At 40.4% G+C, this 23,717-nt stretch overlaps 1 protein-coding gene across 4 annotated transcripts in view; it reads left to right on the forward strand.

Moving 5' to 3' along the window:
• Nucleotides 1-23,717, forward strand: part of LRRC7 (leucine rich repeat containing 7) — a 285,490-nt gene that overhangs the window by 107,081 nt on the left and 154,692 nt on the right. For 3 of the 4 annotated variants that reach the window (XM_020795263.3, XM_020795265.3, XM_078392974.1), the window contains exon 2: nt 10,995-11,197. In XM_020795263.3, the coding sequence (XP_020650922.2) occupies nt 11,009-11,197 (189 nt within the window). In that variant the 5' untranslated portion in view covers nt 10,995-11,008. The remainder of the gene's footprint in view (nt 1-10,994; nt 11,198-23,717) is intronic. The other variant, XM_078392975.1, reaches the window with a different exon arrangement.

Below are 23,717 nucleotides of genomic sequence, written 5' to 3' on the forward strand. Positions count from 1 at the left end.
AGATCTACCCGGATCACCCGTCATAGCCAGCAGGGACGGCTGAGGGGTCTGACGCTGAGAGAGGCTCGGAAGGAAAAAACTAGAAACCGGGCCTTCTTGGCGGTGGCCCCTCGGCTGTGGAACACCCTCCCAACAGAAATTTGGCTGGCACCCTCGCTGGGTGCTTTTAAAAGGCAGTTAAAAACTTGTCTATTTAGGCAGGCCTTCCCTCCAGTCAGCTAAGTCTTTTTTAATTTCTTCTTTCCCTATCCTATCCCATCTTGGTAATCCTTTCTTAAATTAATTGTTTTTAACTAATATAGTAATTGTATTTTTATGATTATATATATTTTATATTGATATATTTTATGTTGTAAACTGCCCCGAGTAGACATGGTCTAGAGGGACGGGGTATAAATAAATAAATAAATAAATAAATAAATAAATAAATAAATAAATAAATAAAATAAATAACATTTCTCGACAAAAATCTATACATTCATTTAAAAGCTGACGATTTTTATATTGCAAAACTAACATTCTTTTCTGTTACACGCACATACACCCACAGCATAGCAACGTACACAGAATACACACAGGACACACACAGAATATCATAGGAGAGGTTCCCACCGCCCGAAGCAGATGGACCAGGACTAGAGACCCGGCCAGAATCATCAAGTTAATTTCCTTTCCAGGTCAAATTTCTGATCAGTCTCTTGAGATAAGCAATTGAGCAGCTTCCTTGGGTTTAACTAAAACACATCTGTGTTTCTGTTCAAAAAGAAATAGCAAAGGAATGACAAAGGAGAATACAGTCGTGTTTGTACTGCTGACATTTTAAAACTGTAATATTTCTCTCTGTTGCACTACATTTTAAAAAAACTTCATTTTCAATCTCCTCTGCTATGTTTGTTGTGATTCTCCATCAATATGATTTTTAATCATCTTTAAGCATCTTAAGTGCTAACTTTACCATAGAATAAATATATGCAATATATTTTGGGAAGCTATGTTTCTGGAGAAGCCTCAGAATACAAGTCATTGTTCAATTATTTGTTAACCTTCTATAATTTGAAAAAAGCACAAAAGAGATGGTTTCCTGGAGGCATTTGTTCATACCATACCAGAATATACTCCAAAAACATTACAGTGGGGCTGCTTTGCATGCAATTGACCAGAAATGTCAAGAAGTGAGGTCAGATGATTAGATTAGGAAGTCACATGTCTGTCTGTCTGTCTGTCTGTCTGTCTGTCTGTCTGTCTGTCTGTCTATTTATTTATTTATTTATTTATTTATTTATTTATTTATTTATTTATTTATTTATTTATTTATTTATTTATTTGCCACCTTTCTCACCTTAGGGGACCCAAGGTGGCTCACAACAATTAAAATTATGCAATGTAACAGGTTTAAAATACTATATACAAACTATACTAAAAACTTTAATCAATGATAAAAACAAGTAATAAAACAATCTAAAAGGGCCCTGGCCCTCTGAAATGGCATGGAGCTGCCGGGGCGGAACTTCTTCGCCTGCCCATCTGGCTGAGATATAAAAAAAAAAGCGGGAGCCACATGAGAGGACAGGCAGGCAAGGCTAAAGGCAAGGCTTTAAGAAGACTCTCTGTCCCTGGGCTGTCCTTTTCCTTGCTCAACAAACAACCCACCCAGTGTACCCAATGTGTTAAGAATAAGAGTAATTGGCCGCTGAGGGGCCCAAATGGGAATTTTCGACCTGCACCCACATTGGCTTTGAGGTACAGGTGTTTTTTCGCCCATCCCATTCTTGCTTGCAAGGACATTCTGGGTTTTTATAAAAGTAGATGATCATTGTTAATAAGGTCACAGCTGCGGTTAGTGCAAAGCAGGATAGGATCAGGGGATTTCCAGGGGAGACACTTAGTGGGTGCAAGGCACTCCTCCACTCAGAATTGCACTAAAAAAGGTTTAACAGAGGGGAGGGGAAAACGGGATCCCAGGGGATGCTGTGCACTTAAGGGCTCGAGTGGAGGGTAATCTCCGGGTATTCTGGCAAGGCCGAGAGGATGTTGTGCTGTAAGACAGCATGCTTTCAGTGCAGGAACTCACTGGAGAGAGGTCTGGACTGGTCAGTGAGGATTGGCGCTGATTCCGGACCTGTTTTGGACTATGGCAGGCCCCCTTGTGAAAGGAGAAGTTCAAGTTTTAGTAAGTTAATACAGTGGACCCTCTACTTATGGAATTAATCCGTATTGGAACGGTGGCTGCAGGTGGAAAAGTCTGTAGGTCGAGTCTCCATTGACCTACAATGCATTGAAAACCGATTAATTCCATAACTGCCTGTTTTTGTTCCATTTTTGTTCCATTTTGGGTTTTTTCTGGTCTGTAGGTCGATATTTCCGGCTGCAAGTCAAATCTAAGTTTTGCGGCCAGAGAAGTCTGTAACTCGAAAAGCCTGTAAGTTGAGCCGTCTGTAAGTCGAGGGTCCACTGTAAAGCTGTGGCCCTTGTTATCCCATATATGGTGTCTCGTTTCATTATTCTGGGCTGGGTGGGCAGAGTGTTTAAACACATTTTAAAATATCTAAATGTGATTAATGCAGCATTGCCTGGACCTCTCCTATTGTTTACAAGCCTCCAGAAAAGGAAGGCCTTTGCTTGATGACAGACAGACAAGAAAGAAGGGCCAACTTGTAAACAACAGTAAAATGGAAGGTTTTTTTCATGTAGCAATATTACTTCTGGGATTTTGGAAGATAAATAATATCACAGCCACAGCCCCATCTTTTTCCTGGAACTGAATGCAGCATTGCCCTCTATACCCACTTAAGGCTGATAGGAGTGGAAATGGATTGCAAGCATCTGAAGCAGAGACAAGATATTATCTACAATGACCCTTTGAATTTGTAAGATTTGGGAGGCCCTGGGGTAGCTGCTGAACTCTGAAAAAATGAAAAGAAATGCTAGTTCTCCAAACACATTTTCCCAAGAAACAGTCCGAGTTTCCTTCTTTTTCTTTTTCTCCTAGCATCAGCAGGCCACTTTGCAGGTGTTTTTTCTAAATATTCCGCAGGGGTTTTTTGTTCTGCCTCTTCCAACAACCACTACAAAGCACTAGAATTACATCTGGTAGAGGGCATTGTTGAGGAAACTAAATAGTGGCCAAGCTGTCAGAACAATTGCTGTTGCTACTAGTTGTGATAACGCTGCCAACCAACCAACCATCCAACATGCTTTGGGAGAAAACAAAGTGGTTTTACCACCACCAGTTATGATGAGTTCCACCTCTCAGAAACAATTGGAGAAGCTATCCTTTCCCTGGAGAAATCCTGTCAAGTGGTCTGTCCTCCTTCTCTGTTCACAAATAGGATGATATGGAAATGCCATTTGCGAACAACGAAAATAGGGAGTGCATAAACAGGAAATAAGCTTAACTGCATTATTCCAGGTTACTCAGCAGTTAATATTTGGGGGCATACAGTATCTCATTTGTTAATGGAAGTAATCTATAACTACCACAAAACGTTCCCAAAGCTGTGCCTCTATTTTTGCCTGATCACTCCATCTGTCCATGGGGGTGGCCATCAAAACCAGATGAATGTCTAGCTGAATCATCCTACTGATGGAATGGTTTATGTGAGGAGCAGAAGAAAGCGTTTTCTCTCTTTCCTTCCAGCAGACTTAAAATCTGCTCCATGGGGTTGCAGGATACCCCTCATTCTGAAGCAGATTTACAAAAGTCAAGAGAACTTTCAGGAAATGAGGACGATCTAATTGTTCAAATTGAATTCTGCTCAGATAGCACAGAATTTCTGTCTTGTTCTCCTGTCTCCCTTACACATATAAACTGAAATTTTGCTTTGTGTAGTAAGTTACTGGAGTAGGCCAATTGAGTTAATGGAACTTACGGAGGAGTTGACTCACCAAATCCCCAATGATTCAGTGGGCCTACTTTTGTTGTAACTTACTGCACTAAGCAGCAGGATTTTAACCAATTAATTAAAAATCATACATATTGCATCTAATAATATACTACTAGTATGAATAAAGGTGTACCCTGTAACTTTGAAGCAAATTTATTTTACGTGTCCACTGTTTACTGTTGTGTTGTGAGATATAGTATATGACAGCTGCCTCCCCATGTGCTGCGGAATACAGTTGAATATTTTTGTGGTTAATCGTATTCTTTTTGACAGGTAGTATGTATTATGGTGGGAAGGATGGCTTCTGATTTGGGACATTTATTTATTTATTTATTTATTTATTTATTTATTTATTTATTTATTTATTTATTTATTTAATTTAACTTATGTGCAGCCCACACTACCCAAAGGTGTCTGGGTGGATTACAACAATTTTACTACAGTAAAAAAGATAAAACAATTAAAATACAATTAAAATATGTACTCTAAAAGTTGCCATCAGGACCCACAATTGATATTATTTCAATTAAGAGCTTTCTGGAAAAGGAAGGTTTTGACCTGGCACCGAAATGTCATCAGCATCAGCACCAGACGAATCTCAGTTGGGATGGCGTTCCATAGTCTGGGGGCAGCTGCTGAAAAGGCCTTTTGTCTACAAGCCATCCCTCTTACCTCATTGAGGGATGGCTCTTTCAAAAGGACCCCCTGGCTAGATCTTAACTGCTGGGTAGGTTCATATGGAAGGAAGCGGTCCTTCAGGTATCCAGGGCCCAAACCATTTAGGGCTTTATATGTCAAAACAAGCACTTTGAATAGGGCCCAGGCAGCAACTGGTAGCCAATGTAATTTAAACAGAATTGGCTTGATGTGTCCCCTAGCGGCCCCACTACTCATCAGCCACGCAGCTCAATTCTGGACCAATTGCAGTCGCCGGACCATTTTCAAAGGCAGCCCCACGTAGAGCGCATTGCAATAATCTATACGAGATGTTACCAGTGAGTGTGTAACTGTCATGAGACTCTGCTCGTCCAGGTAGGGCCATAGCTGGTACAATTTCTGTAGCTGAAGGAAGGCGCCACTGGCCACCGAGTCCACCTGGGCTTCCAGAGTTAGACTGGGGTCCAGCAGCACCCCCAGGCTGTGGACCCTGTCCCTTAGGGGGAGTACAACCCCATTCAGAGCAGGAAATGGCCCTTCAGCCTGTCCGGCGAATCACCCACTAACAGTACTTCCATCTTGTCTGGATTGAGTTTCAATTTATTAACCCTCATCCAGTCCATTATCATGTCCAGACACGAGTTCAGCACAGAACCCACCTCACTTGGATTGGTGGAAAATGAGAAGTAGAGCTGAATGTCGTTAGCATATTGCTGACTCCTCAGCCCAAAACTCCTGATGACCTCTCCCAGCTATTCCATGTAGATGTTAAATAGCATGGGGGACAGTACTGAGCCCTGAGGAACACCATGACATAAATGCTATGGGACAGAACAGCTGTCCCCCAGCACCACCCTCTGGACATGGTTAGCCAGGAAGGAGAGGAACCACCGTAAAGCAGTGCCCCCAACTTTCAACCCAGTCAGCCTATCCAGAAGGACATCATGGTTGATGGTGTCAAAAGTCATGGAGAGGTCCAGGAGTATTAACAGGGTCACGCTCCCCCTGTCTCTCTCCCAGCAAAGGTCATCGTACAGGGCGACCAAGGCAGTCTCCGTACCAAAATCCGGCCTGAAACCCAATTGAAATGGGTCTAGAAAATCTGTTTCATTCAGCAGCACCTGGAGTTGCCCGGCCACAACCTACTCCAACACCTTGCCCAAATAAGGGAGGTTTGCCATTGGCCGGTAATTAACCACCAGACTTGGGTCCAGGTTAGGCTTTTTTAGGAGTGGCATAAGAGGCATTCACGGCTTCCTGGACCCAGGTGCGAACCCCGCTGGCAGATCTTCCAATTAGTCAAGATGGGCAGGGGTCGAGAGGAGTGATGGTAGAATGGACAGATCCAAGCATCCTATCCACATTCTCAGGTCTCAACAATTGAAACTCATCCATTAATACTTGACCTAAGCACGGCACACTGGACACATCCTCTGATTCTGCAGTAACAGTGGAGTCCAACCCACTGTGAATCTGAGTGATTTCCCCCTCAAATTGAATCGCAAACTCATCACAGTGAGCTGATGAGCAGTCTGGGACCTCCACCAGATTTCCAGGTTGAAGAAGATCCCGGACCACCCGAAACAGCTCTGCTGGATGACATTCTGAGGAAGCAATATGGCTGGAGAAATATTGCTGTTTCACCAGCCGTATTGGCACGAAATAGGGCCGATAATGGGCTCTAAGTCGTGTTCAATTGGACTCCCAGCGGGATTTCCTCCACCTGTGCTCCAGCTGTCTCCCCTCTCGCTTCATCGCCCACAGTTCAGAAGTATATCAAGGAGCTGCCTGGGCTCTGCGTGCAAGGAGAGGGCACTTAGGTGCAGTTGTGTCAACCTCCCAGATCATCTCCCTATTCCATAGGGTGACCTGAGCTTCAACAGGAGCGCTGAACATATCAGACAGATAATCTCCCAGAGCATTCAGGAAACCATCTGGATCCATTAGTCTCCGAGGGCGGATCATCTTAATAGATCCCCCACCCTTGCAGAGGACAGAAGAAGCTAATAGACTAAACTTGACCAGGAAGTGATCTGACCATGACAATGAGGTCACAACCAGTCCCTCCACATCCAAACCACCATCTTCCAGTCCCGTTGAGAAAACCAGGTCCAAGGTATGGCCCTTCTCATGTGTCGGACCCATGACACATTGAGACAGCCCCATGGTTGTCATGGCGGCCATGAAGTCCTGAGCTGCCCCAGTCAAGGCAACCTCGGCATGGATGTTGAGATTCCCCCAGCACCAACAGCCTGGGAGTCCTCAACACCAGGCAGGGAGACTGTTGGTAGGCAGCAGGGTAGGGGGTATACCAACAGAATCCCCAATCTGTCTTGTAAGCCCAACACACAATACAGGCCCTCAAGACCTCCTCTCAAAGGGATAGGAAGCCTGGTCAAGGAGATAGAACTCCTATAGACTATAGCAACTCTCCCTCCCCAACCCTCCGAGCGACATTGGTGCTGGACCGAGTACCCAGGGAGAGGGGAACACCACCCTCCTCTCTCACCCAGGTCTCAGTAATGCACGCCAGGTCAGCACCCTTATCCAGAATTACATGATGGGCAGTCTTATTTTGTACGGACCTGGCATTCATCAAAAGCACCGTGTGGCTCGAGGGTTTGCAGATATGGTCACCTGATACTATCTGGTTGGGGGTAGGGTTAGAAGAGGGATAGATGTAAGATACCTAACCTCTCTTCTCCTATGTGGGCATGTTCTACACCCACCACCATTCCTTCCACTACCCAGCATCACCTCAATGGCTGCCCCCTCCAATGCCCTCCCCCCTTCCTGTTCCCTCAGATCCACTATGGGTCTCTACATAGGTAACCTGATGACAACTGATAATCACAATAAAAACCCCTTCTAAAGCCCCTTCTCCCCCTGAGCCAGGTGGCTGATGTTGAGGAGGGGGTGGGGCAGCCAGAGGCAATGAGGGCCCAGTCCTGCAAGGCCAAGGGAGTCCATTAAGAACTCCCCTTTTTCTTCACTCAACTTTGAGGAAGTGGAATGATCAAAACTTTTCAGACTGTGCTGCATACACTTCAAACATGTTTAAAATTTGACAGCTGATCCTAATTAAAAATATAATTACTGTATGATACGCTGAAAGTCAGCATCTGGTCCAGCTAAATTATAAAAATGCATTATTCCTTGCTCTGTTTTAGTTCATGCCTCCAAGCCAAAAGCAGCCAGACAGAAACATTGTTATTGGCATAGATAAACATGAAACCAGGTGCATGTTCGTCTCATTGATGTTCATTTTCGCCTCTGTCACTCGTTCTTCACATTTTGAGAATCTGTGAAGAAGAAAAGGGGATTTGCTCTGACAGCATTCATATGTTAATCTCCTTGTGAGTGCCAGAGGCAGGCAGAATTCTTACTGTGTTGAGCCAATGAAGAACCTGAGTGTTCTTTGCAGCCAGCAACACAGAGGCTGCATAAGGGTGCTGAAGAAGCAACTTTAATGCATTTGTCTATCATGGTAGAAACAAATTTTTTGTGTTTTTTTTAAAGCACGCATGTAGGAAATGAAAATTAGAAACTGACCAAGGAATTAAAGTGTAACCATTCAGTGTTATCATGAACTAAACCCAGTCCATTTGTATCTCTCAATCCTTCACCCCACAACTTAAGGCCAAGGTTCTGAAATGAAACATGCAATTTTGCTAGGTGAGCATCTCATATGCAGTGGAACAATCAGTTACACACACTTGTCCCATACACACTGCACTGCAACATCTGCTCAATGCTGTCTGTATTTGATAGCCTCTTCTGGTGTGCTCTCAATTCATAGAAATGTCTGTTCTTTATATAGAGGGTATGCTGAAGGGACATGGTTGTTCTGCAATATGTTGCCTACAGTCTAAAATGAATCTCAACAGCACATGAATCCACATGAGGAGTGGAACATGGCTATTGCACAGCAAAGAAATGTCAATGGGAAAATATAGTGAGATATAGCAAAAGTCATAATTCATCAAGATGTTTCAATTCTACCTCCAGGGGCTAGAATGTGGGCTAAAGTTTGTTCATTTCAAATTCAAATCACACAACATGTATTACTTGGACTGTTTATTGCCAGGATATGTTTCTAAATAGCAACAAAGACCAATAGGTGCTCTTAATAATAAAATTATCCTTGTCAGTACTTTCTAACATGCCTCTGATAAAGTTGTCTACATTCTACAGAAGCTTGAACTATAATATATGTGCTAGTGTCCTCCACCACCACCCATAGCTTATCATTTTAGAACCTCTCTCATTTACCAAGGATTGTTTACTTACCCACTGTGTTCATTTTCTTTTTTTAAAATGTATTTAATTTGAATGAAAAGTCTTGGTTCAGTGATTTATTTCAATTCATAATTAAATCCATGAAGTTATGCCAACCTATGCTGGTAATTTTGGTTATTATGACAAAGGTCTCTCAAGTATAAGAGAGTCCACAAATGTAATACAAATAGAAGGGGAGAGGGTTTGAGTCAAAATGGTAAACAATTTCCATCCAGGACTGGCTTTGCTTTTAGACACAGTGAGGTAGTTACTTCAGGTAGTAGCATTGGGAGACAGCAGCAATGTAATCACACTGCTGGTCTTTCTGGATCTGTTAGCTGCTTCCTTGTTTTTGACAAGGGTCTTGTGTATGCGTTGGAATACTTAAATAAGTCCATGCCATACAACTTTTGCTGGACCACCTAATTCTACTGCTTTGAGGTGCTGTGATGAACACTATCCTTTTGCCAACATTGAAGTAAGATTTTGGTGCCAGTCCAACTGGCTTTTGTGTGTGGAATGGGGAAGGCCACCATCTTGTCTTCTGCTATCGGCAGCAAAATATATTGGGCTACCCCTATTGAAGAGGCAGCAGTGTCATGTTCTGTGTATCTATACCTTTATCTGTATACTTGTGCCTGTGAGGCTCTTGGAATTACAGACAGGTTAACTGATAACAAATTAGTTAAAGCAGACCTCCCCCACACTGATTAGAAATGCTCCTTCTGTGCAAGGACTGAATAGAGAAGTAAAATCTGGTGAAGATATCCCTCATGAGGGAAACTAGGTAGGCCACATTTGCTGATTCCCTCTTTTCCAATTCCACTTCCATATTTTTGTGTTGTTTTAGAAGGTTCAGATCCCTCAGTTATAGCTTTTGGTGGCTCCGGCAACCTCCAAACCATTATTATTTTCAGGAATGAACAACTTCATTTGCCAGGAACATAGCTTGATCTCTCTCTCTCTTCTCTAGACTCCTTGTTCACCATTTGTTCTGGTTGCCACATATAGATCAGGGCAAACAATGCAGACCATGAATATTCAAAGTGAGGTATGTAATGTTGATCATCATCATCTATTTATGATATGCTGGTCTAATTCAAATTGGCACCATGCACAATGAGATTTGCAAATGAAATGGAAAATTAAAGTCCAAGTTAATAATTTTGCAAATTACAGTATATTCAAACATTATAATTCATAAACCTCATGAACTGTAACTGGCAAATACATGAGTTTGCAATTCAGAATTCATATTCATCAACTTGAGCTTCTTTAAAGATGCAGTTTCACCTTGCTACAGAGCAGGGCCCGTCCTGCATAACAAATAGCTGGGTGATGATTATATACAAAATCAAGTGATTGCTTTATATTTGCCACCTATTTGCTGTCTCCTGCTGTGGGAATAAAATATGGTAATTCTGGTGCTCCAAGTTCCTTGATGATAAACATGTTTTTCCTGTCTTTCCTTTAAAATTTTGCCATTGAAGTACCATTACCTGCCTTTGGTGGTTTAGATTTCAGAATCAGGTGAAATGGATCTAAACCGACTTACTGATTTTTTTTTGTCCAACAGTCAATGAGAAGCTACAGAGATAACATGACCAGTTAGAAAGGAACATTTCTTTTTTTTTAGGCACATGTTCATTCTTTTGCCTAGGATTATACTGTAGCACTGTAAGTGAAATAGTTGAGGTTTTTATTTTAAGCGTGGAGGGGCTTTCAGTAGATTCCTCTGTGGTCCCAAGATGGTAACTAAATGTAGTGGTCTGCAACTTACTGCACTCTGTAATGACACTAAGTACCACTGTGCAATTGAATGCTTGAAAGTGATGTTAAAACGGCTATCAGAATGAATGAGTTTGTACTCATTGCATATTTAAGAAAAATAACAAGAGCACTGAACCTCTTCTGTTTTCCTACCTTGGCTGGCAAGCTCCATGCAAAAGTAACAAAGCTGGAAAAGACTGAAAATACGAAAGGCAGAAAGTTGACATTTGTTCAGTCTGCTGTGTGGAATTTATATTGATATGTTCTAAAACTGACAGATCACACAGAAATATATTCTTTAAAAGAATCATGGGCATTGTGTTACTTTTCTTTCTAGTAAAACAAGCAATGATTTGGGGAAACAGTTTCTTTTCTTTCCCTCCCCCATTTCCCTCCCCCTTTTAGCACAGCATTTGGAGATGACAACCAAAAGAAAAATTATTGGCCGCCTGGTGCCATGCCGATGTTTTCGAGGGGAAGAAGAAATCATCTCCGTGCTTGATTACTCCCACTGCAGCCTTCAGCAGGTGCCAAAGGAGGTTTTTAACTTTGAACGGACATTGGAGGAGCTTTATCTAGATGCCAATCAAATTGAAGAGCTACCTAAGGTAAACCCTGCCCTTTCTCTAATATGCAAATACAGTTGTCTTGTTAGATGAACATTTAAAGTATGCTTGAATGCTTTGTATTAAAAGGAAGTTCAGCATAGATGAACTGCTGACTTCAATCTGTCAGTGTGGTGACTAATAATATATTTTCTGGACATTGCAAAATATAGTGCTGTTAGCTTTACTATCACAAATAAAGATGTGGATTTGAATTTTGTTCCTGCAAGGATAATGTTTCAAAATCCTTAGTTAATGCTGTAGTATTAAGCTAGAATGTCATAGAATGTAGCTCCTGAATCACAGCTACTCAGTAAGCATGTGAGATACTTTGCTTGTCTGTGAGATACTTTGCTTGCTCAGGATGAACTATTGTACTTCTTTGTAGGTTCAAGACTCAGTCATGGTGAACTGGAGCTTATAGAAGAGTTGACTCACCAATCCCCCATTGATTCAATGGATGTGTTCTAGTGTGATTTACTACACTAAGTAACAGGATTTTAGCAATAGATTCACAGTTTGTTTTAGTGATGGGCAAAGGAAGGGGAACTTGCTACAGGATTAATAGAGGCCAGTGAGTCACGTACTGCAACTGCTTGTCCTAAGATACTTTCTGCTCAAATAATATGTGTATCTTAGATTCAGGGAAGTTGGTTAGATGGCCTTTGGAACTGTTCCACCAGAACTGTTCTTGGAACTTGGTACTGTAGGTTTTATCATACAACCACTGCTGTTTGATATACTGTATGTAGACTGTATAGACATTCAAACACCTATCCACTGACTTAAATCTCTATCAATTTCAACAGTCAAAAGAGGGGGAGTTGGAGACAAGCAGAGATGAAGACTTGGTTCTCTAGTAGCTAATTAGCAATAACAAACAAAAGGTATTGGGTGTGTAGAGAGAGATGTTTTTACTGTTTTGAGAAATTCATCTCACTTGCAGTTGTGCTGAAGAGAAAAAACATTTAATAGGTTCAAATAAACATTTGCTGCTATTTCTAGGTCATAGCTATTTTTTTCCAGCTAAGCAATAATGTGCAATTTATACAATGCACAAAGGAATTGGGATGAGGCAGTTATATCCTTTACATTGTGGTCTGAATGCCCCTCTAACTTCAGAAAGTGCAGAAAGAGCATGTCACTTCTCATAATTCCAAAAATACAGAAACATTCCTGAAGATACACTTAGTTTTTAAGTGCCAATCTCATATGCCCATACTTTCATTGTCTGTTTAATTCTTTTCTAATAGGGGAATAATTTATTGTATTTTAAGCATTTAATTTTAATTAAATATTGTTAAATTTTAATTTTTTTAATATTGTAAACCATATTGGGTCTTCTTGATGAAAAATATGAGATATAAATATTTTAAACAAATAAAACATCATCTTCCAAGTTCTGCTGCCCGTCTTACTCAGTCCTCTCAAGCCTCATGCCTGTGGGTGTTTACATCAAGAGAAGCTTGTAAGACATCAACAAGGCTTTAAGAAGCTCCTAAAAACAGAACTTTTTAGAGAAGCTTTCAGGAAGGCCCTCCTCAGTTAATTGAAATGGGGGGGGGGGAGAGAAGAAAGAATAATAATGATAATAATTAGAACACCTTATTGTCAATTTACCACTGCTTGTTCTTCTGCATAGTAGTTATAGTTACTTACAGCATTTGTTTGTAGTTGGTTGATTTTATAATTTGTCTAGTTATACTGTTGCAAACTGCCCAGGGTAGCTGGTTAGCTAGCGGGGCAGCAAAAAAATCTAATAAATACATGTTACTTATAAAGTGGGGGGAAAATCTTTTTCATATAAAGGCTTGTTGACCTTTGGAGGGAAAAGTTAGATCGAAGGCTGCAGTTGGTAATGAGGAAGATTTGCAGCACTGAAGGATTTTACTGCTCTTTTGTTCTACCACATCCCTCCTTTACCTCTTATAAACACATGTGAAGCAGAAGAAGAAGGGATATAGAGAAAATGAAGACCTGAGTGATGGTAAGGGCTGCATCATCCAGGGTGTACTTAAACCAAGGACCTACTCAAGAGATGAGCCTTGAGGAGTAGAGGCTCATGGACTGAGCAATTTGGGGAATGGCTCATTCTTAAATGATTAGAGGAGGAATATGCTTTGATCAGGCCACAAACTACCCAGGGAAATATGGAAATTCAGAGAAATTATACATCCTGTTACAGGCTGAGAGTACTGTTCCTGACTTTGAAAATTACATGGAAAGTGTGTGTAGAGAAATTTGAACTCCCTTCCCTGTGTTAACATCTGAAACCAGCCAATGTATACCTCTGACCAGACACCCACAATTTCACTTACCCTTAGTTCACTGATGAGAAGAATGAAGGGGCACATACTGCTTCCTCAAGTCTTTCATTAAAGTTGGAAAAGAGAATGCTACTGCAAATAAGAGAGATCCCTTCTATGCTCCCAAGCCCTCTGACAAATACATTTATCTTCTGTCTTGAGATGAAGCCTCTTGCTCTCTCTTATTGTTTTCCAACTGCTGTGTAAACCAGAGAATACATTTCCTCTTTAGGGAGATATCCAAATGCCCTAAGAGTCTCCCCACAAACCTTAGGATTAATGAAATAAGATGAGAAGAAATACAATGGACCTTGGCTGGAGCAATGAAGAGAAATTTCTTCCTCTCCTGAGTCATCCGCAGATACCAAAAACTTACAGAAGTGGACAGGTTGGTGAAAAGCAAAAGTGCAGGTAATGCTAGAAAGTCCAGGTTATGTGCTTCAGCCCTCACTTACTTTCACACTTCTCATGTTAGTATATTAAGATGCCTCATAACTTCTACATTTGAAAAGAATCTGTCATCTCCTTTCCATTGATTTGGAGAAACTTTAGGGGGAAAGAGCAGGATAGATGGGCACGCACACACAGAGAGATGCCTGGAAAACATGATGCCATGGTGCTTTTATTTTTGAGACCAGACAAGGATCAAAATATTTTGAACTGGTTCACCCATTTAAGCATCTTAAAACCAGTGGTGTCTCTCTCTGTCTCTCTCTCTGTGTGTGTGTGTATTCATTTTAATGGTCAAGCAACAATTAATCATGCATTTGGTGTGAAAGACTTACCAGTTCATCAGCCAGACTACCAGCTTCCCCACTGGCTTTCACATTTCCTGCCATTTACATACTTGATCATGAGGCAAAACATTTTTCCTCAATGGAAATTTATGCATATTTTCTGTCAACTTTTTCAAAATATGTATGTTTTGTAGGTACTTTCCTAAGAGAGACATCCCTCCACACTTTTACATTGATTAAAATGTGTTTATACAGCTGTTTCAAATGTTGTCATGGTTTCATGTGCATTTGTTCCTCCAAAATGTATGTTTGTTTGTCTCATCTATAGGCTGTCTTTCTGATATGGGGACTCAAGGCATCTCAGTGTTGAAAAAAAATTAAACACAAGAAATTATATATTTAAAACAGTCACATACTAATTAAAATAAACGGAATGATTAAAAACATTGAAAACATTAAAAACGAACTTACTCAACTAAAAACTAGTATCCAGGGACTCATTTATGATTATTAAAAGATTGCCTTTTAAAAGGTGGATCTTCAACTGTGGATCAGCCACAGAAAGACCCTCTCTTGTGTCTCCATCAAATATGCCTGTGATGGCAATGGAACCAAGAGGAGGGCCTCTTCTGATGATCTTAAGGACTGGGAAGAATACAGAGATACAGTCCTTAAAATAGTCTGGATACAAACTGTATAAGGCTTTACAAGTACAGTAATAACTGACACTTTGAATTGGAGCTGGAAATGGTTTGGTAGCCACTGCGGTTTTTGTAACATGTGCATTATATGCTCCTTTTAACTGGCCCCAGTCAGCAGTCTGGCAGCTGCATTTTGAACCAGTTGAAGTTTCTGAACCATCTTCAAAGGCAGCCCCATGGAGAGCATGTTAGAGCAATCCAGGTGGTATGTAACTAAGGCATGTGTGTCTCTGTAGCAAAATTAGATGTCTCAAGAAAAAGGCACAGCTGGCACACCAGTTTTAACTGTACAAATGCATCTTGGGCCACTGCTGAAACCTGGGCATCCAGGCTCAGAGATGAATCCAGGAGCATGCCCAAATTGTGGACCTGGATTTTCAGGGGGAGTGCACCCCCATAGAGCACAGGTTACATCCCTTTCCCTCCACCTGCCTTCCAATTAACCAAGAGCACTTCTGTCTTCTCTGGATTAAGTTTCAATTTGTTTGCCCTCATCCAGTCCATTATTGACGCCAGGCACACTTTAGAACAGAAACAGGTTCACTGGAATTCAATGGAAAGGAGAGATAAACATGGGTGTCATCAGCACACTGGTGACACAGCCTCAAAACTCGAGAAACATCTCCCAGTGTGGTCTCACAAATGTACATTGGTTGCCCTGGGAGACAAATGTTCTCATTTCTGTACCCATTTCCTTTGGCTGTCAGTTGAGACCAGTTCATTCGGTACTAGGACTTTCAGTGTTAGAGCAGCATCTTGTGGTGAAGCCATGGAAAACCAGCTCCCAGGACACTTCACCTTGTCTTTAACTTTGTTTTGGTTTTTTAGCTGGCAGTGACTACCTCCTCTCTCTTCTGAAGCTCTGCAGTCTCTCCATATTACCTTTCGTCTGTTCCTCTGTGATATGGGAGACAGAGATTTCCAGAAAGCAAGAGAAAAGAGATCCATGGGGAATGCAAACAGAGATAAAAAGAAGACTCATGACATGAGTGCAGAAGCACTCTCAGAAATATGGGAAGCTGATGTTAGGTGGGCTAACTGATAGCAGGAGGGTGGCTAAAATGCTAATAATCATCTCTAGTAGTTTTGATGCGTTACCCTCCAGTGATTTGCTGTGGGTGTGCTTTCAGTTGTTGAAGCTCAGCTGAATAAATGTGGCAGAAAAAAAATCCGGGGGACACAATTAGAGTGCCCTCCAAGCTGCAGAGCCCCAATGTTCTCATCCATCTCTTTCAGAAAGGTGTAGGAAAAATTAAGTGTCTTCAGTAACCATCAGCGATTGCTCCGTTCTCTTTTCTCTGGCTGCAAGGATGGCACATGTACCCATGAAATGGAAGATAAGGATTCTGTTCTAGCAGGAAATTGGCTTCCTTAATCTCTGTAGTTTCCTTCTTTCTTTTTGTTTTTAAATTCCTGAACATCCTGGCATAAACCTTAAGAAGAATGTAGTTTACTGGCCAAAAAATTACTGTCAGTACTGTGTAAATTTTTAACCTTTCATTGCTTTTAATCAGTCTGTCTCTTCCTCTCTTTGTGTTGGGATGTATTCCACTACACACACACACACACACACACACACAATCTTCCATGCATTTTTCTTAATGCAACAGCATGAACACTATTGCCCACCTTTTAAAATCCCATAACAGTTACTGGCAGTTTATTTAATTTAACTCATTTTTTAAATTTAAAATATATTTTCATGTAAGATATTAATTCTCATGTGGATATATATTTATACATTTGGGTAAACATACAAATAGATCATGTATTTTAGTTTATGTATAGCCCCAACAAGTGAATGCTTATTCAGTGCTAAATTACAATGAATTGATCGAAATTCAGGAGGATTCATTCCCCAATAAGTGCATATAGAGTTGCAAACATTGAAATTATTCTAAAAATGATTGTCCCATTGATTTCACTTTTTAGAAGACTTTCACATTAGCCTGCTGAATTTAAAACTACTTAACTTTAGTAGTTATTGCCAACACTATTTGTTCTACTGGTGTCTTCCTACTCTGTTAAGCAAATTTGGAGGCTCAGTGCACTCGCTTGTTCACTCCACCGGGCAATTGTTTATGATGAGAGAAACAATTTAGTTACACTCTCCAGGGGGTGGAGAGAAAAGTGATATAGAGAAGTGAGTCACTTCTCCAGTTGTATATGTCTGTTCACAGAGAAGACTCTGGATACCAAATCATGTTTTTCTGCCTCGTAGAGATGAAATGGAGTGAGATGGAGGTCAGTTTGTTGATGGATAGTTCAGAGTTATTTCCTCTTTAATCATTATATGTGTAGCTATTCCAGTAGAAGTTTAAAGAGGACTTTAAATTTTACCTGTTTTTAAAGATTCAAACTTTTCTTTCTTTTCTTTTCTTAAAGAAGTATGTGGGGCATCTGTTTTAATATTACAATGAGAAATGCGATTGGAAAATGGGACCAAAAGTATCTAATCATACCAGTTTTGATGCAGGGGTGATGAGACAGGGTGTTTTCCTTCTGCCTAAACGAGTATCGGTAGGAGGGGAGGGGAGAACATTGTTAGGGAGATTTGGAATTTAGTTATTTCCTTTTTTTAGAGAAAAAAACAGTCTCTTTGTTCATTGGTGAAAGGAAATAAAAACAAGCTGGAGTTGTTTTTTTGTATATTATAGGGAGCTACCACTCTACACATCTACCTTCTTTGGTAGGAGGCACCATGCTCTAGTTACTTCCCAGCTGGCTTACTGTAATGCTCACTATAAGGGGCTGCTGATGGAAAGTGTCAGGAAACTTCAGCAGGTCCAAAATGCAGCAGCCAGATTCCTGACTGGGGCTGGTTACAGAGATCACATAACCCTCTGTTACAGTAGCTCCACTGGCTGCTGATCAGTTACAGGGCACAATTTAAAGTTCTGGTTTTACCGTATAAAGCCCTAAATGGCCTGGGTCCAAGCTATCTCAAAGATCATATCTCCCATTATGAGCCAGCTGAAATGTTAAGATCAAAGGAGAGGCCTTTCTCTTGGTCCCACCACCTTCACAAGTGTGTTTGGTGGTGGCACAGGAGAGGGCCTTCTCTGTTGCTGCTCCCAGACTTTGGAACTCCCTCCCACAGGAGGCCTGACTTGCCCCATCTTTGCTATCCTTCTGCAAGCAGGCAAAGACCTTTCTCTTCAGGCAAGCCTTCCCCCAGTAACCAGCTACCTCTGTGTGAATTTAGATTGTTATGCATTACTGATTTGACTGGATTGTTATACTACTTGTGTTTTCCATTTTTGTATTCTCAGTTTCTCAGAGTGACATTTTAAATTTGTTTGACTTTTGCCTTAATATTGCCTGTAAATTGATGTAAGATGCTTCCTTATTCATTGCTCATTGTTTTCAACTTTAAATATTGTCTTCCATTGTTGTAAGCTGCCTTGGGTCCTTTTCAAGGAGAAAGGTGGGGTATGTATGTATGTATGTATGTATGTATGTATGTATGTATGTATGTATGTATGTATGTATGTATGTATGTATGAATGAATGAATGAATGAATGAATGAATGAATGAATGAATGAATGAGGAGAGAGGAAAATCAGCTAATCAAGAACAGTAGTAAGGAAGAGACAGTTTCAAGAACTCTGAAGTGCAGTGAAATCTCCTGCTGTTTGAGAACAATTTGTTTCATCGTATGAAAACTGCTGGAGTTGTGCAACAGAAGAAGAAAGTATTTTATTATTGAACAGCATCATTACTGGAATACACTAGCTTCAGGTGGAGATGGTGACATCATCACCCTTACACAGGGGTAGTTACACCTATAAGATTTGAACCACGAATGGTTTGCATCTGGTTAACACTGTATTTAATCTGTGATTGCCTGCATATGAAATCTTAATATAAGCAATGGGGCCTAACTGTCTGAGCCTTGACAATTTTGATGCAAATTCTCCATTGACATCGTTCAGGTGAAGCCGTTATATCGGCTCCATCATCCACAACTATCAGCAAACATAGTGGACTATCAGCAAGAAAACTCAAAAACATGGCGACCTCATATTGCACATTTTACTTACTAACTGCACTACTATACAATACTGGAGAGAAGAGAAGAAGGAACAAGGACCAGCTTCAACCACTCCTTTCATGTCACAACTACAGCACTTGTAAACAGCAGATAAAACCAAGTGTCATGATAAGTGTTGTAGCTGGTGAGGTTCTTGAGGTTTCTCTCCATCAGGTTTCTTTTCATTCTTTCTGCATCTCAGAGGTGGACAACAGGGAGTACACAGGGCTCCAGAGATCTCTCGAGCACTCCAGGGGCACCAAACCCCCAATTTTTTGGGGGGGGGGAATGCTCAAAGCCCTCTCTATGGGGTATAGGGGAATACATTTGTCATGCTTTGGACAGTTCTCAGTAGCCTGGGCTGGGTCTACCTATGCCCCACCAGATAGCACAAGAGGGCTTTTCCAATTTAAAAAATACCCTTTTAAAAAAACCCTCAATCCATTTTCCATTTAAAACCCAATGGTGTAAACTTTACAGTACATAGACAGTTTATTAAAAAAAAGGGGGGGGAGGAAATAAGCCTTTTTGGCCATGCCCTTACCCCTTCTGCATCACATCCTTTGAACTGTGGTCCTCAGGCTACCATCAAGTCTGAAAAACAGCCCTCGGCTTTATTGAGATCACATTACCCTTGCTCTGTTTGAGCAGTCCATAAATTTTATGTTTGGAAATTATGGCTTAGAACTAGTGTCCCAAATGTTGAGCAGCTAATATTGGCTGAGAACTTATGTTCTGGTTAACTTTTTAGATACCTTGTATGTATATATATATATGATATGTTTAAATTTTATAGTATATATTTTTAAAATGTATAAATAGTTTCTACATGATACTTTCAATTATATAATTTAGGACTTTAAAAAAAGAAAAGAAAATGCAGCTTAGAAAGAAAATGTTCAACTTACGCAGTTTACAAATTTAATTAAAACAATAATTAAAATAATTCCCACACCCTCCATAAGTTCAGTAGACAGAAGGAGCAGTTAAAACACTCTCACACAACACAGAACAAAAACACACACCATCAGCCCACAGCACAACAAAATCATTGATTGTTAATAGGTCAGGTAAATAAAAAGGACTTACTGGGTACGGCAGTATGGGTACCACATGGACATTTTGGTAGTGTTCCGGGGCCCTTGTCTTCCTTTCCTCCTCCACAAAGTATCTAGAGAAAGATATCTAAGGATTGTCTTAATACCAACTTAATTTAAATTTAATTTAATTCTTTCGTAGGTGATGCTGAAATATGAGCCAACTTGACATTTTGATATGAAACAAGCAGGAAGCCTACGTTCAGTTTACTGTTAAGAAGAATGAGTTGGCTTTAGAGTTTGATTCTTGATTTGCTGCAGATAAAAAGTGCCCCAAAGAGCAACCTTTTTAAAAGGTGTGGTGATCCATGATTATTTAAAAAAGAAAAAATTGCAGTTGAATATCTCAGCACTTTCCTTTGAGCAAATATAGCGAAGCTGATTGCCTTTGTTTCTTGTAAAAAAAAATGTACCTTATGAACTTCACCACGAAACACAGTTTTCTGGCTATAATACAATGTCTGCAATTCACTGAAGTGAACAAAGAACAGGCAGACATATTTTTTAAATTATGAATTCCTAATTAAGAGGGATGTGGTGTTGCTGTGGGTTAAAATACAGAAGCCTCTGTGGTGCAAGGTCAGAAGACCAGCAGTCCTAAGATTGAATCCACACAACATAGTGAGCTCCTGTTACTTGTCCCAGCTCCTGCCAACCTAGCAGTTCTAGAGCATATAAAAATGTGAGTAGATAAATAGGTACCACCTCAGTGGGAAGGTAATGGCATTCCGTGTCTAGTCGCGCTGGCCACGTGACCACGGAAACTGTCTATGAACAAACGCTGGCTCTAAGGCTTGGAAACGGGGATGAGCACTGTGCCCTAGAGTCAGACACGACTGGACTAAATGTCAAGGGGAACCCTTACCTAACCTTTACCTAATTAAGTGGAACAGGTTTTCCTTCTAGCATCTTGAAAGAGATGAAATGGTAGCATTTTTCATTTAATTATGTTGCAGGGAGGAGATCTGGAGAATTTTGTTGGAGATGTAAGTCTGTGGTAATTAGTTTGCATGCTGCTGAAATAAAATGTGCTGAAGTAGCTTCTAGAGTCCAGTCAGTAGTACCAGCTAAATTGGGCCATTGAGTAAATTAGAATACTTTAAGATTTGTCTTTACCAATCCCATTCATTCAATATGTCTACTGCAGTTAGGACTAATAATTGGATTTAGCCCATAGAGTTTATTGGTCTGGGGCATTTAATTTTAGGGCTAAGAAAGTGCTTTTAAAAATTGAATTGAACTTACACAAAACAATTGTATTTGTCCTGAACCTATTGGTTAAAAAACAGTAATGCCTATTAGTACTAGTCATGCCTACAGCTAGAAACAAGAATGCTTAATATCTTGAAATAATTGCAGGTGGCTTTCTAACCAGACCAGTACTATAATTGTTACTGGCCCTTTTATGATGCTAGAGGGAACATGTGTTTCATATAATTGGGAATTTGCAGATGGATAAGCAACTGATTCTTATTTGGGGTGTGGAGTTATCGCATTTTTCCATGTATAAGACTATACTTTTGTTTAACATCTTTAGACTAAAAATTGAGGGTTATCTTATACATGGAAGTAAGATGAGGAGAGAACAAAAACAAGTGGAGGGGAAAGCAGGGATCAAAGTGATCCTGCAGGGCTTTGATCCCTGCTTTCCCCGCCACTTGCTAAGCCCCACTTAGATTTCTTAATTTTGGGTTAGAAAAGTGGGGGGGATCTTATACATGGGGGCATCTTATACATGTAAAAATACGGTACTAATTTGCTGTATGCATATTCTCAAAGACCAGCCTAAAGTGTCATCTCCAGGTTAGGCTAGATGTGGTGAAACTAGCTGGTGAAGGCAATGTGATTCATTGCATTTTTTTATTGTGTGGCTCTTTATGTTTGTTTGTTTGTTCCTCTCTGTTACTTTTGGGAAGGAAGTTGAAGACTGATTATACAATAGAATAAAACTGGAATAATTCCAGGTAAACATACTTCCAAGAATGTTTTAAGATGCCCATAAAGAGTAACTTTTGAAAGTAGCTGGGAACTATTTCTCATTATACCAATAAAACAGATGTGCTCCTAGTTAATGTGCTTTGAAGCATAATTTAGTTAATCCTTATTATCCTAGAACATTACTGTGGTTATAGCTAATAGAGTGGTTCTGAAAACTTATGTGGAGATAGTGGCAATAGGAAAACTGCTCCTTAAATATCTCAAATACCTTGAAAATTCCCTTAGAGTCATTATAAATCAGATAAAACTTGACAGCATATAACAATGTTACCCAAAACTAGCTACAGATAAACAAATCACTTTGGCCCTACTAATGCATGCTAGTTGATGTGTATGTTCACCCTGTTTTTGTTGTTCAGTGGATCTTCTTAAACCAGGTGTAAGAAGCATGCAGACCACATGCACTCCTGATCCTTTTGTGTGTGTGTCATCTTAGAAGATGCTGTGCTCTGCAAAAGAAGCCACCTTTCATGTAGTTGATTTCTTCAATTGTTATAATACATGTAACAGTTTTTAACTTCACAATGTATTGTGGTTTTAGCCTAACCTATTTTAATCACTGTCAGACATCTTGGGTCCCACCACAAGAAGGAAGATGGCATAGAAATTAAATAAATAGAAAAATAATTTTTCCTTTTCCTGTTCCCAAAGGGAAGGACACAGTCCAGCAAAGCATTTGTAGGGCTCTGTTGTGTTCAAGGGTGTTCTGGCCCCCAACTGCACAATACAAAGTTCCCGCAGTTGCTGCTGAATTTCAGTTTTCATTGGTAGGCACTAACTTTCAGCAGCAATGTGGCCCCTAGTGGGTTATGACGGATCCGGTTCGCCTTTTGCCCCCAGGAAGTTTTCTGCTCCTGTCCAAAATTATGGTAGGACTGGTACAATCACAATGCAGACAGAGGCAGATGCTTCAGGTAGCAATCAGGAGGCAATGGAGGTCAAAACTGTACATGCACACAGCTTGTCCTGCATTGCTTTAAATTTAGTTTGTTGCCTTGAGATTTGGTGAAGGATGCTGTCTCATCAGTAGTGTTGAAGTAGGGTCAACAGCCACTCTGCTTCTCTCGTTTATCTGAAACAAATCATATGCACTGTTGTTTTGCACTTTGCCTATTGAAGCCAAAAATCTGGCGATGGCCTTGAATGTTGAGTATGTACTATATATATGAAGGAGATGGGGGAGACTCTGGATTTAAGTGCAAAAGTAGAAGCAGTCAGGTAAGGAGACTGTGATGGCTGAATCAGTTTGTTTTACTGTATATGCAAGAATACATGAGAGACCCCACAAGAGAGCTTTTGGGGGATCTTTGTCTCAAAGTAATGCAAGAGGTACCATTCAAAGAACCAGCACTCAGGCAAAATGCAAAGGGGAGGGACAGCTTTCAGTCAGATTGGTTCTTTTTTTTTTTTACCAGCAGCTTGGTGTATTTCAGAATAGGAGGCATGAATGATATTTTTATTTGCATTTTCTTGGTTTCTATGTAAAAAACAACAACGCTTCTTTTCTTTAGTTATCTTTTTGGTTATTAAATTCTATGAATATTCATTTAAAATTCCATCCTGCTAGGTTTGCACTTTGCTGTGCTATGCAAAACATCAATTGACTCTGTTTATTAGAATAAAGATAGGAGGAAGCTCGGGTGGGTCATT

This window comes from Pogona vitticeps, chromosome 4 (genome assembly GCF_051106095.1).
Source record: "Pogona vitticeps strain Pit_001003342236 chromosome 4, PviZW2.1, whole genome shotgun sequence".
Taxonomy (NCBI): domain Eukaryota; kingdom Metazoa; phylum Chordata; class Lepidosauria; order Squamata; family Agamidae; genus Pogona; species Pogona vitticeps.